At 38.7% G+C, this 25987-nt stretch overlaps 1 protein-coding gene across 2 annotated transcripts in view; it reads left to right on the forward strand.

Moving 5' to 3' along the window:
- Window positions 1–8031: 8031 nt before the first annotated feature.
- The window catches only part of mboat2a (membrane bound O-acyltransferase domain containing 2a), a 33138-nt gene continuing 15182 nt past the window's right edge, over window positions 8032–25987 (forward strand). The window contains exons 1-2 of one of the 2 annotated variants that reach the window (XM_067480932.1): window positions 8032–8520; window positions 23747–23892. In XM_067480932.1, coding sequence (XP_067337033.1) covers window positions 8437–8520; window positions 23747–23892 — 230 coding nt within the window. In that variant the 5' untranslated portion in view covers window positions 8032–8436. The remainder of the gene's footprint in view (window positions 8521–23746; window positions 23893–25987) is intronic. The other variant, XM_067480934.1, reaches the window with a different exon arrangement.

Genomic DNA, 25987 nt, shown 5'->3' on the forward strand with positions numbered 1-25987 from the left:
GCATAAAATATAGCCAAATGCTAATTACTATTAATGATAATTGTGTTGTCTGTCTGGCATGTCAATCACTTATAGATGCATATTTTATCTATAAGCCAGGTGAAAACACTAATAGGGTCAAAGGCCAAGACTGGAGGCATTGCACATTGTGTGTGCAACAAGGAACATTTAATTAGCCGGTAGAGTCTCGTTCTACTGTCCTTGGTGGCTGGCCACATGAAATTGCCTGTTACAATTTACAATGTGTAATTGTGTTACTAGTTCATCATAGGAATAGTTCACACAAATGAGGTAAATTGATCATTATCACGGTTAAAGCTATTAATAAAACATCAGCTGCATTTCAAAGAGTCTTAGATTGAAACCACTACAGCCCACTACAGCCTATTAACATCCAAATCTAATCCCACACAGACACTTCAACAAGAGGGAAGACCTGTCTGATAAGTTTCATTTAACCTTGCCACCCTGAAGGACACCCAAGGGATAACATTCTGTAAAATAATTGCATGACATTTCTAGCCAGCCCCTACCACACACGCTCATCTGAGTGATGATCATAAAGAGCCAGGGGTCTGCAGCCTTACGATCATCATTATGAGTAAGAGGCTTTCACAGTAATTACTACTCATTTTAGGATTTGGCACCGTGAGCATGAGCGTATACTGTAGTGTCTCTGTGCCTCATTATATCCTGACAGGCAACGTGTCAACTTGCACCATCCTTTCTTGGGTTCCTAGCTGCCATAAATCAAGATGCCTAAACAACTGTTTCACTTTCTCACTTGAATTTTGTAACCCCTTGCGAAAAGTTTCCACGCTGCAAAAGCAGTTTAAGCATGACTCCGTTGTATGCCATAGCATCCTATTTTATTCAGCATCCCATGAGACAGGTATGATGCATCTAGCATGTTCTCTCTGGCTCCTGAAGTAATAAAAGGTTAGTAGCTGCATTCTCCCTCTGTGTATGTTGCTTCTTTGCTGGTCTACAGGTATTGCAAAACACAAGATATTAAAAGTTAAACCACAGAATTAAGCACACTCAAATGTGATAATATTTTCAGACTACTAAGCAGTTCATTAGCAGAGCTGGGTTGGGAATATACAGTTGATCACAATGATAGTGTACAGAATATCACAAGGTCAGTACAGATATTTAGATGCACCCCGAACTTACAAATCTTCATCATAGCATCACAATTAAATATTTATTTCTTCTTTTAATTTAATCTTAATTTCTCTATAACTTCTCTATGAATGAAATGCATAAGATGAAACAACAATTCCGACCACTGTGACACTTACAGTTAGGTGGAAAACAGACATTTGGTAAACTGATAGTGTGCCTCGTTATACAGGAACAATCATACCCGTTGACAGAAGTGAGACCTGGGGAAAGTGTCAGGCAGACTGTAGGTTATGACTGAATCAGCATCTCTGCAGCACCATGCATCCAAATCAACCTCAATGACTCCCTGAGCAACTACAGTTACAGTGCAAATTTCCAGGCTGCAATGCATCTCTTCTGACACCACAACAGATCATTCAAATACTTCTCAGCCATTTGAAGCAGCTGTAAGGTCCAGAATGATGGGATCAGAGTTGGTTGATTAAAGAGTATGAAAATGTGGGTGGATGCTTTCTGCTGTGTTGCCTCAATTAGACAATTAACTTCACAATCTTGTATCCTACAGTAAGCCTCATTTATAGGGTTTGATGGGTTCAAAGAGAACGAGGAGTCAGCGCTACAGTATTTATGCAGTGAATTTCTCTGTAACCTCCTGGAAACTCTAATGGAGAGGCAACGGGTTCAGTCCATGTAACTCAATGATTGTGTCTGTCCCACCCAGAGTCAACAGTTCAGACAGACTGTACGCAGAGTGGAGCTTTCACATCCATCCTGTTCATCTATCTTCCTGACATCATAGAGTGTTAGCCATGTGGAAAAGTAAATTATGGAAAATGTCTCCATGCAGTACAGCAAGTGCAGTATGAATGTAAGCGAGAGAAACTGAAGCATTAATAACACCAGAGGGGACAATTTACATTCACCACAAATTGGTTTCTAAAATTTCCTTGATGGATTACTTAATTTCTTTTATTGGGTTAGCCCATTAACTTCATGACTATCCTCAGCTATGGTAACTGTGTTGAGAAAAGCTAATATTTATCATTATCTGTTCATATTTAGTGAATAAAGCAAAATGAAGAAGAAGAAGAAGAAGAAGAAGAAGAAGAAGAAAACACCAGACAGTACATACCCAATGTTAATTTAAAGGAATATTCTGATAGTTTGTGAAATATACTTATGCACAAAATTACATAAAACCACAATGAGATGATTTTGAATTTAAATTTAGGGGTTAAGCAAACAAAAAGGAGATAGTCTAATGTTAAACACAAATAATGACAAAAATGACAGACTTACGTTTGAGTTTAACATTATGAGCAACGCTGAAAATGCAAAACAATGCAAAAGGAAATTTAAAAAACTATGTAACATAGCGACACTGACAAGAAAAAACTTTTTTAGCTATTTCCCCTGTTTCTAAGCTTCTGCTAAGCTAAATCAACCAGCTGCTAGTGGTAGTAGTACTATGATACTATATTGACATTAACGGTTTGTCATTTGCTTTAACAATAGAACTTTAATTGATTGCTGATTCTGACACATCATGTCAGCATGTAAAATCAGTACAGTGGTGCTCTTGACACTGAATCCACAATTATCATTCAAGAGGAATTTTGATAAGAAATAAATATGTTAACAGAAATCCCTAACTCTTGCTGCACTCTTGTTCTTCCCCTCCCCTGCTGCTTTGGCTATACAAGTCTGCTTTGCATGCTGCCTTGGTTTTCTCAGTGCTGCTAAACTTTGGTGTGGGGACCACAGATTGACTGAGATCAAGGGAAAAATAAAAAAATATAATCAGAAACTGACTACTATATTGCATGTACTTTGTGTATTGTCTGTAAAAGTAAGTAAAAGTTAGAAATGATAGTTTAGACCTTAATTTGCTTTCCCTGTTAGTGCATATAAATCTGTGAATTTATAGCATATTCTCCACAGAGAACCTTGAAAAAGTCAAGCACATTTGTTGTCTCACTCAGATGGCAAAGGTAAGAAAATAAAGGCAGAAAAACAGAAGGAGGAAGGAGTGAGAGACAGTAGTACAAATAAGGTCAGAGTGTCCTGTAAGTGAGGGGAAAATGAAGGATTGCCCCACCCTGCAGCCAACTGTGAGCTGAAAATGAAACAATGAGCTGGGAGAGCTTGTGTTTCTGCCACTGAAATAGATTATGGTTAAGGATTTGACTCCACTCTTTCCAAAATTGATGTGGGGAAAGTGTGGGAGTCTGAGTTTCTGCACTCAGACTTAGCACATTATGGTATCTCCTTGTGTTGTTGGATAATGTAAAACAGGCAAAACACACTTTCCAGTAATAATATTAGGAGGCTGCTCTGACTAATTTACAACTGGCATAGAGTACAAGTATGTTTTCTGGAGTCCAGGAAGCATTTACAATCATATTATTATTATACCACAGCTAGTATATGTTAGTGAGCAAGAGCATATTGATTGGGTAACACCAGTTATTGATTGAAATGTATGGCCCCATCTTAAGCATGAATATCTGCAGGATGTGTTGCAGCGGTGTTGTGTTGTTTATTGAAGCAATAATGAAGAAGTCCTTGCAGAGAAATCCCCCTGGAAACATTAAAACATTGAAACACTTGCTAAGAAAGCTTTTTGTGTCTGCGGAGTCAGAGACATAGAGGGAAGGACTAGTTCTGTTTCAACATGTTTTGTCATTTGGGGGCCTTTAGCCTGACCCCCAAATACAGAGACACTTCCTGTCTGATCTGGAAAAAGAAAAGCTGCATGTCCCTAAAGGATCGCTCCTGCAAAACATGAACTACTGACTATATAAGGAGACTGTAGACTCACAACAATACAAATCAACTATACAGCTGAGTTCGTACATAAATATCACTCGACCTTCATCATGAATGAGAGGGAACCTCCTGTAACCCATCCACTATTCAGATGCTGCTACAGCCTTTTAAATAGATTAGTGGGGGCTTTGTCTCGCGTTGCTCTTTCTCACTGTCTCTTTTCTCTTCTGGAAAATCACACTCTTTAGGTGGAGTATCTGAGAGAGGCAGTGAAGAAAGGGATGGGGTTGCCATGACGATGTCAACTTAACGAACTGTGTCTCTCTTCATGATTGTGGGTTTAATTGGATATCATTGAGGAAGAACAAAAACGCATTTGAGTGGAGTGACATGAATGCAATGAATCTGTGTCTGTCCAGCTGCCCGTCTTAATGTCAGACTCACTTCCTCTCTTTGTGTAGCTATGAATGATTAATGGTGATTATATGAGAACTGTAGTACAGGACATGGTGAGTGTTTCAGGAGAGTATGTAACATAGTCTATAAGAGAAGGCAAAAGGGTCTTTCAGACGTGCTTGGAATTTATAAATAACTTGAAATAATCATATGCTAACTCATATGCATTCAAGTGCATTTAAATAAATAGTTTTATTATTGTTAAGCGAAAATCTATCATTATACTACACATAAAAATGATCTTACATTACTTAAATTGTTTTAATCAGAAGTGTGTTTTTGCAGTTTTTGATGCAGCTTTTTCCTGCCATTTTAATGATATTCGTTTGCATTCAATATTCTGGAAAATCTTATCAATAGCTTAATCCCATTGCTTGCAGACATCTGCATATGATATAATCTGAATCATTCTTCTTTATCATTCTTCATTTCTCCTTTCTCATCATAATACACAAACTCATAAAAAAAGGTGTGAAGATGCTGCAAAATCCACATTGTGTGAAAAAACACAAGGCTTCAAAACATTCCTGACAAATACACAAACATAACAAAATATGAAATTATGCAGGTGCATTTCCTTTATGCTCTTGTGCTGCCTGGTTTAAGATTATTAATGCAGTTGGCCTTTTATTTCAAGGATTTTTAGTTCGCTCATGCAAAGAGCGGCTTTAAACTGAGTTTCACTTCATAAATAATAATAACTAATAATAACTCCACTTCAAATAAAATGTAATGCCTTTAAACCAACAGTGGATATTAAAAGGTATTATTAACCTTTTCCCCCCATCATCAACCATTATCATATCATTCCAAAAATTATCTCACATACTGGTGTAGTAAAAGCTTTGCATTATCAAGCTTTTAAAGCAAGTTCCATCAGGAAGACAGCTGTCAGGCATCTTTTTTCATTATTACACTTAGGTGTCCACTCTCTACTATGATCACATCCAACATATGATCCACACTCACAATCACACACACTCACACACCGAGGGGGTGGGGGCTGCTATGCAGCTGGCCAACACTTACCGGGAGCAACTAATTTGGGGTTTAGTGTCTTGCTCAAGGACACTTGAGCAACAGGACAACATTCATCGTGCCTAAATACAATCAAAATCTCAACAAATAAATTTAAAGTATTAGTGCATATACATTCAGCAAATTTTCAAATGATCTTGTTTTAGTTTGTTGGGTGGCTTGTTATCTTTCTTACACACATTTTATGATCTTTAAATGTCCTTTAATTTATTACGTGGTCATTTATTCTGTCTTTCTCCCCCTACTCAGATGTAATAATAGCTCTGATGTAAAAGCTTAAAATCACCCAACACCGCACCTGAAGATCTTTATTGTTTATTGCTCCACTGCATCTGTCCTTATATTTTTCCTTCTTTCGCCTCCTTGTTCTTACATATCATCCTTCTGCAGTCATTCATGGGAGGTTGTTCGTGTATGTTTTATTCGGAGGTAGTATGTGGCAGAAGATCAAAGAACTGATTTTAACCATTGACCTGTTTTTGCTAAAGTAACTAACTATGTAACTTTGATAAATGTTCTGCTCAAAATCTAAATGTTTTCCTGCATCCCCAAAACTCATCGGATTTTCTTCACTATAAGCAATACTAGTGCAGAGGTCAGAGTTACACATCTGTAATAACATTCCTGTGTGACAGAGGTGTTATACTGCATATAATCTACTGCCGAATCATGTCTGTGTCTCTCTGAGTCTGAAATATTACAAAATGTACACGTATTTGTATCAAAAAATTTGTCAAATATCTGTCAGAATTTTCTCATGCCACTGTCTGTGTTGATTCAATAGGCTAGTGGCCTCACAGCACATGGGGCATAATATTTTCTTGCAGATTTATAAACTTGTAGCTTTTGCTCTGTTAAAACAATCTTAAGTGGAGAATTACTTCATGTCATAGAACCTGTTGCAGGTTAGTAAATGCTGCCCTCTGTTGGCTACAGTGACTTGGCACAACAAAAGACATCACTGAATGATAGTAGAGTGATTCAAGTTAACCAATTTTCAACTTGCTTTCTATGGCTTTATTTTAGTGTAAATTTAACTTAAACTTCCCTTTGACTTCCGTATATATATACATTTGACTGCTTCTAGTGTTCAGATGATGTTGTCTGGTGGAGCTCTGCAAAAGGAGGTTGAACATGAAAACAAACTCCATAGTGTGAGCAACAAGATTACATAAACTGAACTGAGGGTTTCTCTAAATGATGTTATGTGGAGGCATTTTTCAGCTCGAAGTAGGGAGATGTTTTGATATAGGAAGTCAATGCCAAGTTTAATGGCGTTTATGTACGTGTACTACCCAAACTAGAACCAAAAAAGCATGTTTAAATTCAGTGAAGGCCCCCTTTAATAAATGAACAAATATATAAAAACAGTGAAAATATGAGCAAAACATTGTGAATCACATTTACAATTTGATAAATTATTAATAAGTCACAATTCTGTTTATGTCCTTTTGAAATATAATAGAGAATTAAATACTGCTGTGAAACACTAGGTGGTGATGTTAGACAGGGAAGCATTCAGGAAATTGATGCTGCAAATCACATCTAAAAAAAAGTAGTGAGGTGAGTGGGGACATTGGGGGCTACTTTTGTTTAATCTTTGCAGGGCTTTGCCCTGATATGGAAATGCAAGTTAAAGCGCACTGGATGAACCTTTAGACCAGGGAGGTTCTTGGACTTGTAGCTTTTGCTCGGGTAAAGAAAAGTACCAAGAACTTTCGGATTAAAACCTATTTCCCCCCACCCTTCACTAAGGATGTTGTTAACTTACTTTGGAACTGTCGATACTCTAAAGGTTTCTGGAAGGATTTATTGACCTTTGATATTTCCAAAATGCAACACACCCTCTCTCTAACATGAGAAAATATCTTGCTTGGTTTCCTCGACAACAGCAGGAATGACAAAGACAAATTGTAGGCTATCTGATAAATGTTATTTAATCTCAAGTCAATCATTTTCATAAATGTAAATGTTATAACTGTAAAACTTTTCCCTGGTTTAGTCAAAACTAAAACCTATATCTTATCTATCTCAAACAGTATGAATAACAAAACAACCAAGATTTGTCTGTTTCATTCTTAAGGTTTTATAATGACTTTGTGGTTATGGTGCATATATATTGCTTTTGTTTTATAAATGTAAAACTCTTGTGACCTCTTCAACCTGCACTTTATACAATTAGACTATGCAACATGAGCTATGTTTTACTTATGTTAATATTGTTTCTCAATAAAGTTTGTTAAAGCCAAACAACACACAAATTATTCAAGTGTCGTTACTCCTGTGGAAATGGCGGTGTTGCTGTTCGACTGATGAATTCTGGGATTGCGTGATGTCACGTCTCCCATCATCATCATCTCCCGGGGCTGATGGGATGATGATGGTTATTATAGAGGACTGGGCCGCCAGTTCTCCGCCCACACTATCACTAATTTTAATGTCGGCAAAGATATAGTGCCGTCAAGATAGTTCGTGTCCTTCCCTGCCATTGTCGCATTTGTGGGCGGCGTAGAAATACAAGATCTATTCTTAAAATGTTAGCAAGCAGGAAATGAGGCAGAACGCATAATATTTATTTTAGTGTATTTAATAAACATTTTGACTCTACCAGCCTACTAACAAGCCCCCCACTAACGAGAAATATAAAAGTTTATGTGTGTTGCTTGTGGCTGCTAACATCTAAAACGCCACTAACGCACGCTAACCCAAATACAAAGAGATGAACCACAACAATAAAAATGCTAAGGGCAGAACAGTGCTACCGGCGAGCTAAAGCAAAAATTAAATAACAACAACAACGACAATAATAAGAATAATACGACGTCTTGTGTTTGATGTTAGGCGAGAGACAAAGCGGTCAGCAGAGACGCTCTCGTCCTGGGTTTGTATTCTTTGTTGAAGGTGTGCTGTGGATGACTAGCGTCCAGCCCGTCGCAACAGCAGCAGCAGCAGCAGCGGCGGCGTAGTATTTATCATCGCAGCAGCCGAGGAGAGAGAAGTGCTGGCGAAGGAGAGAGAGGAAGGATTTACGGACACCGACCAAGCATGGCCACCCAAACGACAGCATCGTGCACCGGATCCACTCTGTTGCAGCCACTCAGCGAAATGATCAATCTCCCTCTCGATCAGGTCGGTGTTTGGACGGAGTTTCTGTCGATTTGCGAGTTCGAAATACAAGCCAAACAGCTTTAGGCGTAGTTGGAGAAGATATGTGGATGCAACGTTAGTGGAGGCAGATGGTGCGCACCCCCTCTTCTTCGCTTAACCTTCAAGCAATGCGGATTCATTAAACGAATGCTAACATTCATTTGTGTTTCACCGTCGCAAGCCTCTGTACAGATAATGGCTTTTGTCTCTTCACTTCGATGTCTAATTCAGTGGTTGCCAAACTGGGGTCCGAGGACCCTGTGAAATCTTCTGATCAGCTTCTCATCGGATCATTATTAGTCCGGTTTAACTTGTTGAGTTTCACTTTAACATTCACTTTAAGTCAGCGCTAGTCTTTATCTGTTAAAGACAACGGTTTTTGTTGCTCGGAAACAGAACGTAAAGTTTAGTTTCTATTATAAATGTGGAACTGTACAATAGAAAAAAATGGGAAACCAGCTTGCTTAGGATGAAATAGTATTTAGAAATTTGGCATGATTCTCACATGACTTCTAAGTTATGTTTAAGCTGTGTTCAAGCCATGTGCAATTATGAGACAAAAACCTATATTTCAGAATCATAAATAATGGCGTCTGCAAATTTAAACCATCTTAAATTAAGGTTTAAAAACATGCTGTTCCATCAAGTACTGTTGTCTGTGTTAGTCATGATTGCTCACAGGTAATGAAACAGTTCATCACATTCACACGTCTTCACATTTTGTTGCAGTGCTGAAATGGGCTTGACAGCCTCCTTCACCGTGATATAAAAATGACATCGGGTAGTGATAGTCTGCTAGAGTCAAATTCATTGCAGCATGTTTATATTGCAAATGTTTACATTGTGAACATTTGCACTTTGGCATTTTCCAGACAGCACACTTATGACGATGCAAAGTACATTTCCATAGCAACGAATTTAATTGTATATACCATTATGTGTGCATGCACCTAGCCATGTCAGCGTAGCTCAGGGTTTTTTGTTGTTTGTTTTTGCCCCAGTTGTTGATCCTGTGGATGGTTTTGAATAAGGTTAGGGCTTTCACATGTTACCCACATTGGTTTCCTGCAAATTACATTGAGATTTAAAGGTCTCTATATGATTTCAACTTTCCTGTTATCGTACCATGGCATGTTTCCTCCAAACTCGTGACTCACTCCTACCTGCATGTGCAGACTGGAATGTTTTGTTATGTCTCTCTGCCCTAAAGTGATCCTGCCTGTGATGGGAATGTTGCTTGGTGAGAATGGACTATTAAAGGATCTGTTCTGCATCATAAAACCAAATTGGGCAGTAGTTCATGTGTGGTCATACCGTGCCTGTGAGGGGACAATTTGTTTACATCACTTGTCACCCTACATTTTGCTTATGGTTTGTAAATGTTATTAAGATAACATGGCTGTGTAAGTATTCAAATATTTCTCATATAATGTGATCAAAACCTTTATTAAAGCTTTAAAAGGGCAAGCACAAGCCAGCATGTGATCACAACTCTCTTTTACATTAGTGAGATTGGTATATTATGTTATATTATGGTATATTATGTTATATTGCTATTTACCCTGCATGTGCTTGCAGCAGTTGTTTCTATTTGATTAGAAATTGTTTGAGAAAGACAGGCAGACACTGTACAAATAGGACAAACAGTATAATCATAGGCTGTCATAGCCCACACTATTATGTTGGACAGGTGTCACCCTTGTGACTATGTGGTTTGCTAGCTTCCTGCCAGCTGGGTGCCTCGCTGTCACAGCCACTGTCAGCACCACAGAAATCGACACAGCCACTCAGAAGTTGTATGATCTGTCTGTCCTACAGACATCTTCACTCATTTTAATGAAGCTGTTATAATGTGGCAGCTCACTGTGTGTTGTTAAGACCAGAGACAGGCCTCTGCGCCAGCCTGTGTCACAGCTATAATAGGAGTTGTGAAATCTGAACTGAATGGCATGTTGCTGGAGTGGCCACACAGCTAGAAGGGACTTGGTTTAAATTCACCTGCTGTCTGTTGCCTTTCTTTAAGGAGTTAGCATGGATGCGCTTTAGGTTCACGATCATCCTGCATTCATGTTGTGAATGCAGGTGTGAATGTGAGCGTGAATGGTTGTTGTTCTGTGTATGCTCAATGATTGTCTGTCTGTGTACCATATACCCTGAACAGGATTAGTACTTAAGATAATGGATGGATGGATGAAATCTGAACTGACCTTATGCTTCTTCTTCTCTCAATTTCTTTCTCTTAATATCACACAGTCCGTTCTTTCTCTGTTACATGCGCTTACTACTTTTGGATAAGGCCCGATATTGTATTAACGTGTGCCCACTGCCCACACAAACACCGTATACACCTACTCTGGTTCAGGGGTTCTGATATGAAAAAGATTATTCATAGGCTCAACGTTACACATCACAATCCCAAGCTGCGTCTGCCCCAGTTTTGTATTTAGCTGTTTTTATCCTTTTGTCACAGACAAAGCGAGGCCATATCCAGTATGAAGTGCTGCATTTTGGCTCCAAGACAGGAAGTCATTTACTGTCATGTATTTGTTTATTACAAAATTCCTACTTACTCTTATGTGTCTCTGGTTTTGCTTAGCTGCATACTGAATCATGCCTGAGAAAGAGATGGCTGATACTGCTCTGTTGGACCGTTGTGACAAGTGTCATCAAGAAAATTCTTCACATTTTACTGCCACCCCCACGCCAACTATTGCATTAGACAATCACATGTGTGGTGCATCTCTCTACTGGCTCCCTAACATTTATACACTTACAGCTTTAATCTGTTTATTGTGCTGTGCCCTTTCCAAACAGGTCGCAGTGTATTTGTTTCATATAATCTAAAAATAAACAAAATAAGGTGAGATCAATATAGTGTGAAAACAAGCATTTATTGAGAGACTTAACTTTAGCAATCACACCTATCAGTAAGTTTAACCGTGAAGTACATAGGTTTGTAAAATTAGGGGCTTAGATGTTGGTGATGGCAAAGTGAGCCATAGGAGGAATGATGGAACTTTTCATTGCTTTTTGTAACAAGGTGGTGATAGGGAGAAGGGGGGTTGTGTGAACATGGATCTGAAAAAACAGTATGACAGAAGCATAACGTTATTGTTTTTTCAATCAGCCAACTGATTAGCGAGAGGACTGCAGGGGTGAATGGTTATTGGCTACACGTCGGGAATGACATAATTGAATGAGTGAAATTTTGACAGCGTGGGAAAGACATAGTGACAGCAAAGCTTATTATCAGGGATTTCTGAATAGAGACTTGTTTTTGCCAAAGTTTCATATCAGTTTGTTTAAGTCACTGATGCTTGCCTTCGAGCAGGCTGGCAGCACTGCTGTTTTCACCTGCACAGGTCTGCAATGTGGAAATTCCCACCTGTGCTGTGTTGGGTACACAAGCTCCACATGATGAATTGACATTGCTGTGCTTTTACCTTTGAAAGTAAATGTTCTTTGGCCATTTGGGTTTTGTGTTTGCCATAATCATAAATGGTAAATACATATAGTATTTGAATCTGTATAGATTTTAGATATATTGCAGAACCCTAAGAAAGATCACATGTGATCACATGTGATCACATGTGATGGTCAGCAGTAGCCTTAAGAAAGAATGCAAAAATGTATTTCCAATTATAAAACGATAGAGAAAATATCAAATTTGCGGCTTTTCTCATTTTCTGTGAGATTGTGGCCTTGTAGTTCGTCAGTCATTTCTATGAACTAACAATGGGTGGTATAAAGAAGCAGGTTCTTAGGTAGCAGCGCGCAGTGTAAAGGCGTTGCTGCAGTGTGTCCTGTCGTCACAAAAGGCTCGGTGCCAAGCTGTACAGTTTGTCTTCTGTTTATGTGACATATTAGATTGCAGTTTGTCAGTCGATGGCAACATCTTTTATAATGTTAACAAGCCTCCTTTTGTTGTTGATGGTGCATTTCCTCTGGTCTATTGTACTGTTGGCCTCAGAGCCCATACAGTGTTGAGTGTCAAACTCCTCGCTTTCCTTTTATCCTCTGACAATTCCCTGATATCAGTGACACATGTTTCCTACTGTAAAATAATGAATGGATAAGTTAAAGTGGACTTACCTGAGGTTGGAATGCAGACCAAAGTACTGTAATGACAACTGCAGGAATAAAAGCCCCTGATTTCTACAAGGAGGAGCCTTGTATAAATCAGGGGCACTGTAACCATTCTCATGTTTCCTGTTGCAAACAGGCAGGTGTTCATAAACATGTTTTTTATTTATGATTGTGAATTTAACGATGCTTGTCTGTTGCAAATGTAAAATATAATGCAGACAAATTGAACAATCGGTCATGGGGAAGAGCTTGTGATATTGTCATGAGACTGTTTCACATACTTATCCAGCAGAAATTGCATCATACAAGACTTGCATTGAAGATAAATAATCTGCAAAGTTCTGTTGAAGCTTTGTTAAGGAAAATTAAAGTGAATAAGTTTTGTCTTTTAGGAGTAAGGCTTTCTGGTGCTGGTTTCATTCCTGGCAATAAATGCAGACATGGTATTGAGAAGTCAGTATATATACAGTAATATTATGCTATGCACTCCTAACGTTTTGGGACTCGGGACGCCATCTTGCGAGGTATGTGCTCAGCCTGCTACGGTGATTACAGTGGGTTACCAGAAGGGCAGGGGGGTCCTCTCAACATGCAGCTCAAAAAAATAAAAGCCATGACATCATCTTCACCTTATCTAAAAGCACTGATCAAATGTTGCTCTTGTGCAGTGCTTTGTACTGTGTAATCTAGCAAAGTGCATAGGCCAGCTGTCTAACTGTAGATGGACAGGGAGATCTGTGCATCTGTTGTGTCTCTTTACTCTGAAGTACTCTCTGTGGCTACATAAGTGACTGTCCACATGACTCAGCTAACTAACTCATTAGTTCCATTGGTAATAGTATGGTGTTATGAGGGTGGGCTTCTGTGCTAAAAAAAGATTGCACTCTCAAGATTGAAGTGCAACACACAGAGAGAGTGAGAGAGACAGAGAGAGAGAGAGAGAGAGAGAGAGAGAGAGAGAGCAAGCGCAAAGGGAACAGGTTTTCACTAAATCATTTTAAAAGCTGTGAATTACTCAACTATACAGTCCCTTCCAGAAATGGCATGACATGCAAGCTAATAGCTCTGTTACCACTGTATTTCTGCTAAGTCTCAAATGATACTGTTACCCTTGCCCTGTGGACGTTGCTCTGCTCAGTACACTAGTGGTTTCTTTCGTTTTCAGGACAGTGCAAATTGTTGTGTTGTCTATGGCCAACGTTTGTGCAGTGCCTTTGATTGCCTTTCCTCTTTTTCCACATAAATATAAATGGAGGACATAAATATTTATGTTGTCCAACGTGTAACTCCACTGAGTTAAGTCAATAAGCACATTCAGCTAAATCACCTTCACAGTAACAGATAAAATATGACACCTTTCCCCAAGCCTCTATCACCTTATCTTTCAGTGGCTCTATGCTTCAGTAGATATTCAGTCTGAGTATTCATCATCCCTAACTACGAGTTGCACTGTCATCTGAAAAGTTTGTTCACTAAATGTGAAATTGATTGACAAATTTTCTTCTCAGGGCTTTCTGCCATTGATTGTCTTAAACCTGCACCTCTGATGGCTGTGTAATTCATACACCATTGTAATACATTAACCATTGAAGTTAATGTTTTGCCTGATAATTTACTGTAAAAAATACAACGCAAGGCAGGTTTTTGTAGCCCCTTTTAAACAGAGAGTCAACTCCTAGTGCTTGACATAAGCGAAAGAAACACAATAAATCGACATTTCCAACACAGTGAAAGAGAGAAATTGAAAAATTTCTTTCCAGTTTAGTTCCAGTTTCTGTTCAGTTTAACTGTTGCACTCAGTTTCATTTTTTTAAGGTGTGAAATTACCTCAGAAACCACAAGCATACTGTACTCACTTTTGTAGCAAGTGCATGTAGCCACAAATGCTCTTTCTACAAACTGTAGATTAGACTCATTAAATAGGACTTAGCGGATGAGAGGTCTTCTAGAGAGTGTTGGGCCTTGGCTGATGTTGTCAGTGTTGACCAGTACCACGGCACAGTAAAATGTCACTTACTTAACGTACTTGTGTAAAATTATCAGAGCATTTCCATCCTTTTGAAACTTTTGGATGTCTCCTCACTCTTACCCCACACCATTGAGGACTTGCATTATACGTGGTACTTTATCATAGCAACTCGTGGATTTCTTTTTTCATTTCTTCACTTCATTTCTTAGGACGTTGTTGCTAATGCTAGGAATATTGTGAGTTTCTCCTATATATAATTAATGCCATTTCGTTTTTACTAACAATCTACTTTTAATCACAAATTACATTGACCGAAAGCTTGAATGAAATTCAGTTGCTTTACAGATTACGGTCAAGTCCATTTTACTCTTGAACTGTTCACTGACTTGTTAAAGTGGTTCACACACATTTAAACTGAGATAATGAGCCCGCAAAATGTTTTGAGTAACACTGTGCTATTATTATTTAGGTGGAAGACTGCGAAATGCTTTTAAAAGGATGCAACACATGCAGTGGTAACGCTAAAGTTTTCTGAAACACGACACAATTTGTTCTGTATTGTTTAAATATCTTTGTGTGTCTGGGGAACTGCAAACCTTATGTTTATACCGAAGGTAACATAAGCAGTTGTCTGACTCATACTAATGCTGCTTTACAGGGCCAATTTTTCAAAGCTGTTGAAAAGTAGGATGTAATGGAATGTACTGCTGTATTGCTCAGGGGTGTCAGTGTTCACTATCAGTGTTTTGTTTTGTTTTTTTACGGGAGATTTTGTCTCTGATTTAGAGAACAGAGCAACTGCTCGACAGAGTTGCAACAAAACATTCTGCAATGACCAATTTCCATTTTTATGCTAGGACTTGTAAGCAGGTGTTTCTTTCACTACACCCTTACAGTCTAGTAAATGTTTCACAATACCTCGTTCCACTTGCTCCTCAGAAAAATGAGACTAGCAGACTAGTGTCTAAATAGGGACACCCTGAGAGAAGTGTGAATAAAAGAAGAACGTGTAGCCTTTAGTTTCAGCCTTCAGGTGCACTACTTCATTATTTGAGGCTGAGCTGTTTCAAAGACTGTTCATGCATGGCAACTCCTTTCAAATCACTAACTCTATATATTAAGGGAAAGCTGTAACCCCATGTTCAAATAACATACTGGTGATGATTTTAGAGGTAGCCACACATATTACTGGCTTTTCTTTATAAGTAACAGAAATTTTTCTTTCAGCAGCTCTGTGTGAATGAAATTGGGTGAGTGGAGCATCCAGTAGCCCTGTGGATTTGCCCTTGGTTAAGAATTCGAGACAACCTCCGGATTCTGTCTCTTAGCTGAATTTGCATCTCACACTACATCCAGTACCTACCATAAAAGGAAAACGGAAAACAAAAACACAATAGAAGGTTTTTAGATGACACAATTACGTTTCACTTCACAGAAGAGTCCAACTTTTACTTCTTAACTAGAAAACAGACTTATAATGTATATAATATATATAATTTATCACCTTCCACCAGATGTTCAGGCTCATGAGAGGTTTGTTGAAAGGCAACAAAATAAGAATGTGTTTTTATGTCTTAAATACTATGGAATTCATAATGGTAAACTGAAAATGTGCATGTCCTTCTTTTATACCTAAAGAGACTATGGGAATACATGATCATTTATTTTTCCTGAACCCAAGGATACAGCAGTAATATCCCATGGCAAGTCTGGGCACATTCCAAATTTGTCAAGATTTAATATTAAGAGCTCCTTTAAAAATGTCTCTCCCTCTCATGCTATAAATCATATGGCTGCATCGCTGGCAAAAGTGGCTGGCACACAATGCTACTTGCTTATATTTCTATGCATTTACATTATTCAGCCCTGTGGCAGAGACGTGCATCAACAAGCAGCATGAGTTTATGTACTATGTAACACAATCATTCCGGAATCATTTCTTCACTTTATTAGATTATGTACAACAAAAATACGGGAAGGAGACTGTACTATTCATGCACTACACATACAGAACTCTTTCTCAAAGCTTTTTGTGTGTCTCTTTATAATGATGCCAGTATGTTTTCATTCCTCTTGTTCTTTGGTTGCTCTGTGTTCATTTTAACATGGCAACAGTACATATCTAAGCTGAGGCCTTTCATCCCTGGGTAATGATAACATAGCTCAACCATTATTCTTTCTCACTGAACACCAGTATTACTTCTCAGAGTACAGATGGCATTTTTGACCAAACGTAGCCCTGTAATTTCTGCTTTAGTTTGGCTCAGATGTTTCAAGCTAGAAGTCTCACTCACAGACACACATTTTGAACCTGGTTCTGGCCCAGTGCTGCTGGCTGTCTTGTGGGAAATAGACGATTGTTTGGTTATTAATAGCAGGCCTCACCATAGAGTCTGACTGGGATCAGCTCAGAGTGGAGAACACCACGCTGCAGGCTTTAACTTTCGCCCATGTGTGTGTGCATCAGTGCATGCCTCCTTTGGGCTGCTTTTGTCTATGTGACACTTGTGTCATAGTTTCCAGCACCAGCGCAATTACAGTGGCATTGAAGACCGTGTTAAATGTGTTGCTGCATCAACAAAACAATCTAACAAATTATTTTAAATTCAAAGGCAATCATGGATAATCATTGATTATATATGTAATGCTTTATTTTCATTGACTTCAAATGGCCACATTTTTATTCAGCAGACAGGCTTGTGACTCGAGGTAAAGAGCTTGCCAGAGTGTCACACATTTCTTTTTGTAACTTTTTGTGTGTGTGTGTGTCAGTTTGAGAGTGGACAGTGGGGGCACTACCAGTGGACCAAACAAGCCTAAGCTTTGTATTGGTAAAGAAAAAAAACAAGGACACAATTGTTCCCATACTGTCAGTATGATGGTATGATCTTGTTGCAATGGGTATGCATGCACACACACGCATGTCATGTCTTGAGGAGCCATTACCAGTTGTGTCACATTTGTTGGCTGAGACTAAAGTAGTCATGACAATGCCTGTGTCTTTGTCTGGCTGCAGATGGTGTGTGTGTGTGTGTGTGTGTGTGTGTGTGTGTGTGTGTGTGTGTGTGTGTGTGTGTGTGTGTGTGTGTGTGTGTGTGTGTGTGTGTGTGTGTGTGTGTGTGTGTGTGTGTGTGTGTGTGTGTGTGTGTGTGTGTGTGTGTGTGTGTGTGTGTGTGTGTGTGTGTGTGTGTGTGTGCGTGTGTGTTCACATGTGTTTGTTTGCAAGTGTGTGCATGTGGGAGAACACTGGCAGGCATTTCACCACACTCCTTATCCTCCATCCAAGGATGGGGTTGAATGGCAGAGGATGGAGCAGCATTTTGTGCATTTTCCAGCTGGCTTTTATAAGAGCATTAATGTGTCTAAATTTCTATTGAAAGCGACATAATTGCTTCATAAACTGCAATATACTGCAAGCAGTTATAGCTTGTGCTTGTACAGATTTCTGCACCTATTTTTCTCTTTATGAAAGAAACATTTATAATCTTTCTGTTTCTCACTCTTGCCACTTCACATTGACAAACACAGTACAGACTCTGACTCTAGTTGAGTTTAACTTCAGTGTTTCAGGGATTTCACTCAACACTGTGGATTTGCAAGAGTCATTGTAGAAAACAGCCAATGGTAATGAAAAAGACTGTAGCATCATATAGGCTATATGGTTGGAGAAGAGGGTGGAGGGGCCTGACTAAATAACATGGAAAAAGGTTTTATGCTAATGACTTTCCAAATATATCTTCCACTTTGTTTAGACACCCAAACAGATGCATTCACACGCGCCTAGACTGGAACTCAGCAGTCACTGAGTATGGTTGGATAAGAAGGCATATACTGTTCTGTGCAGAAAAGAACTATTTTAGTCTCTGGTTGCTATGTGTCTGTCCCATACACTGGGCTCTATTTAAGGAAAGTGATATTATCCCAGTAAAATCAGGTTCATTGCAGGAATGAAAGTGATTACCCAAGCAAAGACCTTTTGTTTTGTGAAAGGTGTGCTCCACCCACAGAGATTCATCAAGTCAGATTAATTTAGATGTTTATCCGTTACAGCCCCATGGGGCACTGAAACAGATAATGCACTTTACTTCCTCCATTTTTGTGATGATCCACAAATTGCAAAAAAGGTAAATAAAGGTTAGAAAGTGTTAGTAGACACTGGACAGGCTAACCAAAAAGGATAATGCATTTTTGTTTCTGCATATTGCTGTGTAAATCCTGTCCAAGATATTTGTGACCCTGTTTAGACTATTAAATTAGGGTCTTTACCTTTTTATGGGTTCAAATTACTTTATCTACTGACTTATATTGCATTTAGTTACATCATTATCTTAACATGTTGTTAGTATGCAAACAGGCTTCTAAAAACAACAATTGCATCCTTACGCACAGCCTCACAGAGCTCTGAAAGCTGTAGCATCCTGGTCTTGCTATGCCCAGAGGAAAAAAAAATCGTCATCTGTCTGTTCCCTCCTGTGCCATTACTCTCCTTTTCTTCACAACCTTATTGCCTGACTGCAGCTCCTCTTCAACGTGACCTCTCCAGCTGATCGGTTAGAATGGCACATGGGCGGAGCAAAATGCAAAGTTATATTTAAAGTACCACTAAGGCTTAGTGGTACAATCAAGATTGTGGGCAAAGCTTGGTGATCGTTTCAGGAAACAATAGGGGAATGTGGGGTGGAAATGACATGATCAGGAGGCCTTTTATGTTCCTCTCCTTCACACATACACAGACGGAGAGATCCACACTGTATCTCACTGAGCCAGGAAGGTGGCTTATCTCTGTTCTCCACTGCATCCACATTGACTTCCTCCCTCCCCTTCCGCTTCATTCTTAAAGCTGTGCTGAGCCCTGTGCCACAGCTGCCAGGAAGACAGCGTATTGCCCTTAAGAGATAATTGCTCACTGGCGCCTGCTAGACCCATCAAAACATATGCATGTAGTCTGTCTCTCTAACTCATACGCCCTGTAAAGTTTGGGGACTGATTTGCTGAGACACTCCCTCTCTGTGGTGTAAAAGCATGCTCGAGATGAAGGAAATAGAGTTCTTGTAATTTTATTTGTTGGGCGCTTTAAAACAACTAGATTGGCCAAAGTCCTGTACAGGTTAAAAACCTAAAATAAGAAGTATACTATAGCATATGGAACGTATGGATGCAGAAGCTCAGAGAGGTACAATGGGGCAGCTCCATTTAAACATTTAAAAACAAATAGAAGTTTAAAATTGATCCTAAATTGCACAGGCAGCCAGTGAAGTGAAGCTAATATTGGAGAAATGTGCTCATATTTTCGAGTGCCGGTTAAAAGACGTGCTGCTGCATTTTGGACAAGCTGCAGTCGAGAGACTGACGACTTGATTTACGCCAAGATTAAGTGCATTGCAGTAATCCAGCCTGGTGGTAACGAAGCCATGGATTACTGTTTCAAAGTGCTGCTTGTAAGAATGTACGAGAGTTCTTTTAGTATCTGTTTTTGCCAAACCTGTTAGATGGGTCATTGTGTTTTTTTTAGGCACAGGTGGGAAGTAAAGGAATTATAATCTCTCACCAAGAAAACTTGGGAGTGGCAGGTTGGCAAAGGCTCAAATGTCAAATGTTTGCATCTGGCTCTTGATTGCTAGTATTTAACATAGTTTTATCAGTCACAGGCAAACTTCTTTAGGTGTCCGCTCCTCTAACCCTCTCTTAAGTCTTTTTTTCTTTCAGTCTTTTTCTACATATCCAAACCTGGATGACTGAGAACCTTCACAGACTCCTTAGTCTTTATTTTTTGTCATCAGCAAACTAATTCAGTAGGTTTGCTGCAACGCATTTAACCAAAAGAGTTTATCGTTTTCTGTGTCTGCCGTTGAATTTTAAACCGTTCTGCAGCACAGATATTCTGCCTAAATGTTCTGAGACAATAAAAAGTGCTGTACCCCAGGGTAAGCTTGGCTTTAGAGTGAATCAATAATGGAAGACAAGATCCATGTGTTATGAATGAAGAAACCATGCAAGCTGCCACAGGAGCTTGTCTCTTGCAAAAGGTTTGTTTAGTGTCTGGAACTACTATTCCAGTACTGGTGACAAGCCGAAAGGGAAAACCATGTTAGTTTGCCTTTAACAAAGACTGATGTTTTCCTTTTTAGACTTTTTTTGTTTTTGTCATGCAGTGTATTATCTAACATTCTCACCTTACCACCTAACAACTTTTCTTGTTGCCAAAGTTGCCCAGGAGGGATCAGCAGTTGCCAGATACGCAGCAATTCTTTGAATTCATATAGAAAACATCTTCAATGCGATGCACATGTTCACAGTGTAAAATCACATCTGTGAGTGAAATGTAGCAAGTCAGCTGGCATGTGGTCTCATTATACAACTGCTGCTCAGTGGAAAGAACGGTTTTGAAAATGGCTGTGTTTACTTTGACAGTTGATTTCCCTACTGTGGGCATTGATTTCTAATGACACTCTACAGTATCACAGCATTTCCTGCAGCTAGTAGATTGAGCTTCATTCAGAAATACTGATAACAAGATATCTTAGTATTACTGCTGTGAAAACTATGAAATCTCAATAGGGGAGGACAGGCCTCAATTAATGTGAATCTCTGTGGTCTTCCTAAAAGTGATAATCTCTCTGACTCCCTGCATGTTGAGACCACTGTTCTTTACAGTTATTTGAAACTAGACTCTCAATTAGTGTCTTTAAATATGTTTGCCAATTCATAATCTTCTGTGTGACAGTTTCTCAGCGAATACAGCTTTAGGGCACCTGAAAACTTTGAGAAACCATCCAGTAACAAACTAATTACAAAACTACATGCCAAAATGACACCAGCGGTGGTCGGACAGGGCGATTTCCACTCCTCACCACCTAAGATGGCACTTTGAAAGCTTAGCCACTTGTATGAACTAACACTAATCCTGAGATATTTCTGTTTGGAAGGTGACATTTTTTTTAAGCAATATGGCAAATGTTTACAGTTTGCTCTGCCAATATTGACCTTAGTTGCCCTTTTCACTTGTCATGTTTTCACTAGTCACGTGAAAAGTGTGAAACCATGTGAAATTTGTGTGTGAATGAGGTCATAACAGTGAGTTCAATCTGCTGTGGTGGTTTTCATTAAAGCCACACATTTATTTAAGCTTTTATATTGTAATGCTTGTTACAGTCTAAAGTGAATTATACTGCAGTCATATACTTCATATTACATGGAAAACTGAAAATTACAAAGTTCAAAGTCAATAAATTGTTCAGTTGGGGTTTAGCCACACAGTCATATTGTTCCAGTCACCCACAGTGCAGCCTCGAAAAATGCAGTTCCTCTGTCACACCCTTCCACTCTCACACATGAAATTCCTGCCTTACAAAGCAGCAAGTGTGTTGATATCCAGGGTGGATATTTCACACTCATTTGCTCCTATATTAAAACAGAAATTATAGTTCCTCAATTTGTTAGGATTGTAAGGAAGCAGTTGCTTGAAAACAGTTTGTTATAATTCAAGATATGGATCTGTATTGAATATTAGTTTGAATATATGTTTGTCTGTAGTTTGTTGATGCCATGGTGGTGTTATGCACAAGAAAAATACCATGATTCCTACACAACCCATCCACTGTAACATTACTGGCTATTTTTGACTCATTCAGCCTCTTTTATAAATCAGTGTCTGTCGTAAGTGTGGGATGTTTGCTAGTTTGCAAATGAGACAGTCACTCGCTTTGTGGGCAGGCGCATGAGCTGGCAAGTCGGTGTTTCATCCAACCAACCGGCAACGGCTTCTGCACCATGAGAGCAGCTTGAAGTAATCAAAGCATGAAATGATATCCAACCCTGTGAATTGGGTAAATTCTGTTTGAAAAGAGAGGCTTGCCTGAGACGGGAAAGCCAGAGGAGGTCTATTTAATGTGTGCCATTACATTATTTTATTTTTAGCACTTTATATTGAAAGGATGGGGGGGGGGGGGTGTCAGCCAGTGTCAATAAAAACTCATTTTTAGTGTTAGGTTGGGTTGTTTGTCTCTAATTCATATCAGATTGTGCAAATAGATGACGTTGACTTTTAGATACACAGAAACATGCTAAAATGACACACCTTAACGTAAAACAAATGGTCTGTTGGTCTGTTGTTTGCTTTTAGTTTGCTTTTGGGTGTAGCTCATAAAATCCACAGATGTCAGAATTAAGATAAGCTCACACTCATTTGTTTCAGGTTCTCCTGCTGCATTATCTGTTAATGAAATTAATCTCCGTCCCAATTGGGATCTTCCCTTAACCAACAGAGCAACAAAAGAGATGGGATCCTGATATTATTTGTCGATCGATCGATCATAATCCATAGTTTGCATAGTGTCTCTGGCCTTTCACTGCTTACTGGCCTGATGCAGATCAGTTAACATGACCTACATATGTTAATGAGCCATTGTCCCTTCAGGCGTTCAATGTTGAATGTGACATTAAACAAACATGAAAGCTTCTTTGTCTATTCAAATTTTATTTGTACCGTTTCATCACACAAATCACAAATTTGCCTCAAGGGCCTTCACAATCTCTACAGCAAGTGATTTCCCCTGTTTTTACCTGTTGTAAGTAAAGTTCCAATGCTGTATTTGTGTCTTGCCCCAATAAATCGTCTTTGGGAGAATTATCTGTGTACGGCCATCTGTCCTTTTTTGACCGCTGGCGTGAAGAGAAAATAAATACTTCTTAAAGTGCTTATGTATGTATGTATGTATGCATGTAAGAATTTATGTATGTCTGTCATGATGAGAGTGAGGAATAGAGTATATATCCCTGAAGCTTCCCTGTTTACAGGCTGAAAGAACATAATGCAGACAATCTCAACATTGTGTGTTTTCCCCCAATAATCATATCACAGGATGATAATTGAGCAAGAAGTGCCTACAAAAGTATGTGCCATATTTCTCAGTGATAATAATTTTGTGGTGCCATTACGTAACATTTTGAAAATTAAGTCTTTTATGCTGAAATCTGGAGTTTACCTTGTGCTTTAACACTTTCTCACATCCTGTGTATTTCTACTCTTTTCTCACTTGATGTGTGACTGTGTTGTAGAGGTCAACTCTGTAGTTCTTGCTTTCCTTATATCTCATTATATTTATTTATTTGCCTTAGTATCACTCATGACTGTCTCTGTGCCCCTTTGCACAGGTAAACTTTGTGGCATGTCAGCTGTTCGCCCTGCTGATGGCTTTTTGGTTCAGGATCTACCTCCACCCCAGTAAGACCAGTCCCTTTATCAGACATGTGGTGGCCACTCTGCTTGGCTTCTACGTGGGTCTTTTTTGCTTTGGCTGGTGAGTCATCACTGTCCTTTTTAAGGCCTTCCACCAAATTATTTAGACATACTTTTCCTAGAGGCTATGGTCATTGTATATTACTGTACTGTATATGCTTTTGGATTGTTAGAAAGAATATTGTCATTCTTACAGGACAGTTCTAGGTATATGATATGTTATGTAATGTAAGGAGTTGTTATGTAAGTGTCATTTGACATTTCTTCTGCATTTCCCAGATTGCTTTCCCTTGAACCTCAGAGAATGGGCCTAAGCATTTCAGTGACTTCTAAAATTAAACTATGGGATCTTTGATAGAAAAGATCTAATCAATAATTTGAATACTAATTTGTAGCCTAAATTACAGATAGCTAGACAGATATTGACACCCAATAATGAAGTTAAATTATGAATTAACTTAACATCAAAAGGCGTCTAACTGGGTTTTAAGATTTTTTTTAGCAATTTTTTTAGATTGATTTATTGCTTTGCCTCTAAATAATACTGAAAAATGTTAATGTTCGTGGAACAATCCTACTTACACCAACAGTCTTCAGATTTGCTTTGTTCAGCCAACAGTCCATAGTGTCCCGGTATTCAATTAACCATCACATAGAAGAAAGACAAGTTAGAACTAGTTTTCTATTTTAACTTGATATCAGTTCTCTAAATTGTTGCCTGTTACTGCAATATCTGTGCAATATATCAGTGCAATGTACCTTAGTAATTGATATAGATGTAGTTTTAACGCTTGAATTTGTGTCAAATTTCTCATTTCATTGCTACTTCATTAGTGTATGGTTGGTGATTATGAGTAATAATTTTAAAAAAATATTCTATTCTTAGCCTTGTGTTCAAATTATGAGTTTGACTTTATTGTTGTTTTTTATTTTACTCGGCTGTTGTTCTCCTAGTATCATTCTACATCCTTTTCCTTGCTTACTCCCTGTCTGCCAGGCCATCATCCACTTATTTTTTCTCACTTGTGCTGCTCCCCATGCTGCCTCTCCCTGTTTCATTCACCCTCAGCCAGTCCTCATTCTCCTCATCCTCACAAAATCAAGTTGGTCGATCGGGTAGTAAGTGATATCCAATTAGAAAGCTGATGCTCTGTAATAGACAATCCACTTTACTTCTGGCACAGTGCCTCTCACTGCTGTGTTTGTGTGTATCATTAACCAGACATCCAGCTAGTGTAAAACTGCTAACAAGATGAAATCTCTTCAGGTAAACAGGTTAAAAGAACACCATCTACATTAAGTGTCTGTGAGATTACGAAATTAAGCAATGACCCTGACCTGCAGTTGGATGATATAATTTGTTGTGGCCAGGGCAGGTAATGTATTATAATTGCCTCTTGAATCTTGTAGTTAAAATACAGCGTGAGTTAGGCACATAAAGTTTGTGTCTATACTAAATAATGCAATGTTTGCAAAGGTTTGACTTTCTTCTTACCCTGGTTGATGAAAAATGAATTAAATATAAGTGAAAAGATTTTTTGAATATTGCTGGATCTGTCCCTACTCCTAGTCCCAACTATACCATGCTTATGAGATTTTTTTTTGTGATCTCCAAATATTAGCAATAAAGCAAAACATTTATAAAAAGAAGGAGATAAATTGTTGGTGGAAATGCAAAGAAAATAACTGTACTGGTTCATTAGGCAATAAAATATTAGGCATTTTAAAATATTTCTGTGCATCAGAAAGAAATTTGGAGATGTGGTTCTTTATTAAAGTTAAAAATTAAGACAGACAACCCGGTTTTCATTTTGGTCTGTACAAAATCCAATGCATTTGCTGGTGAAAAATACAGTTTGTCTCGCTCTTTTGTCCAAGTCATGACAGCTCTCCATCCATCAGCAGTATTGCTTATCCTGTTATGGGTCCCAGGGGCCTGGTGCCTGTCCTAGCTGTCATTGAGTGAGAGGCAGAGTCCACTCTGGATATATCACCAGTCTGTCACAGAGCTGACTTAAAGACAGACAAGCATTCACATTCACGTTTACACCTATGGGCAGTTTAAAGTCACCAGTTAACCTGCGTGTCTTTAGACTGTAGGAAGAAACTCACTTAGGCATTGTGAAAACATGCTATCTCTACACAGACATGCCACA

Source organism: Channa argus, chromosome 16 (genome assembly GCF_033026475.1).
Source record: "Channa argus isolate prfri chromosome 16, Channa argus male v1.0, whole genome shotgun sequence".
In the NCBI taxonomy this organism is placed as follows: domain Eukaryota; kingdom Metazoa; phylum Chordata; class Actinopteri; order Anabantiformes; family Channidae; genus Channa; species Channa argus.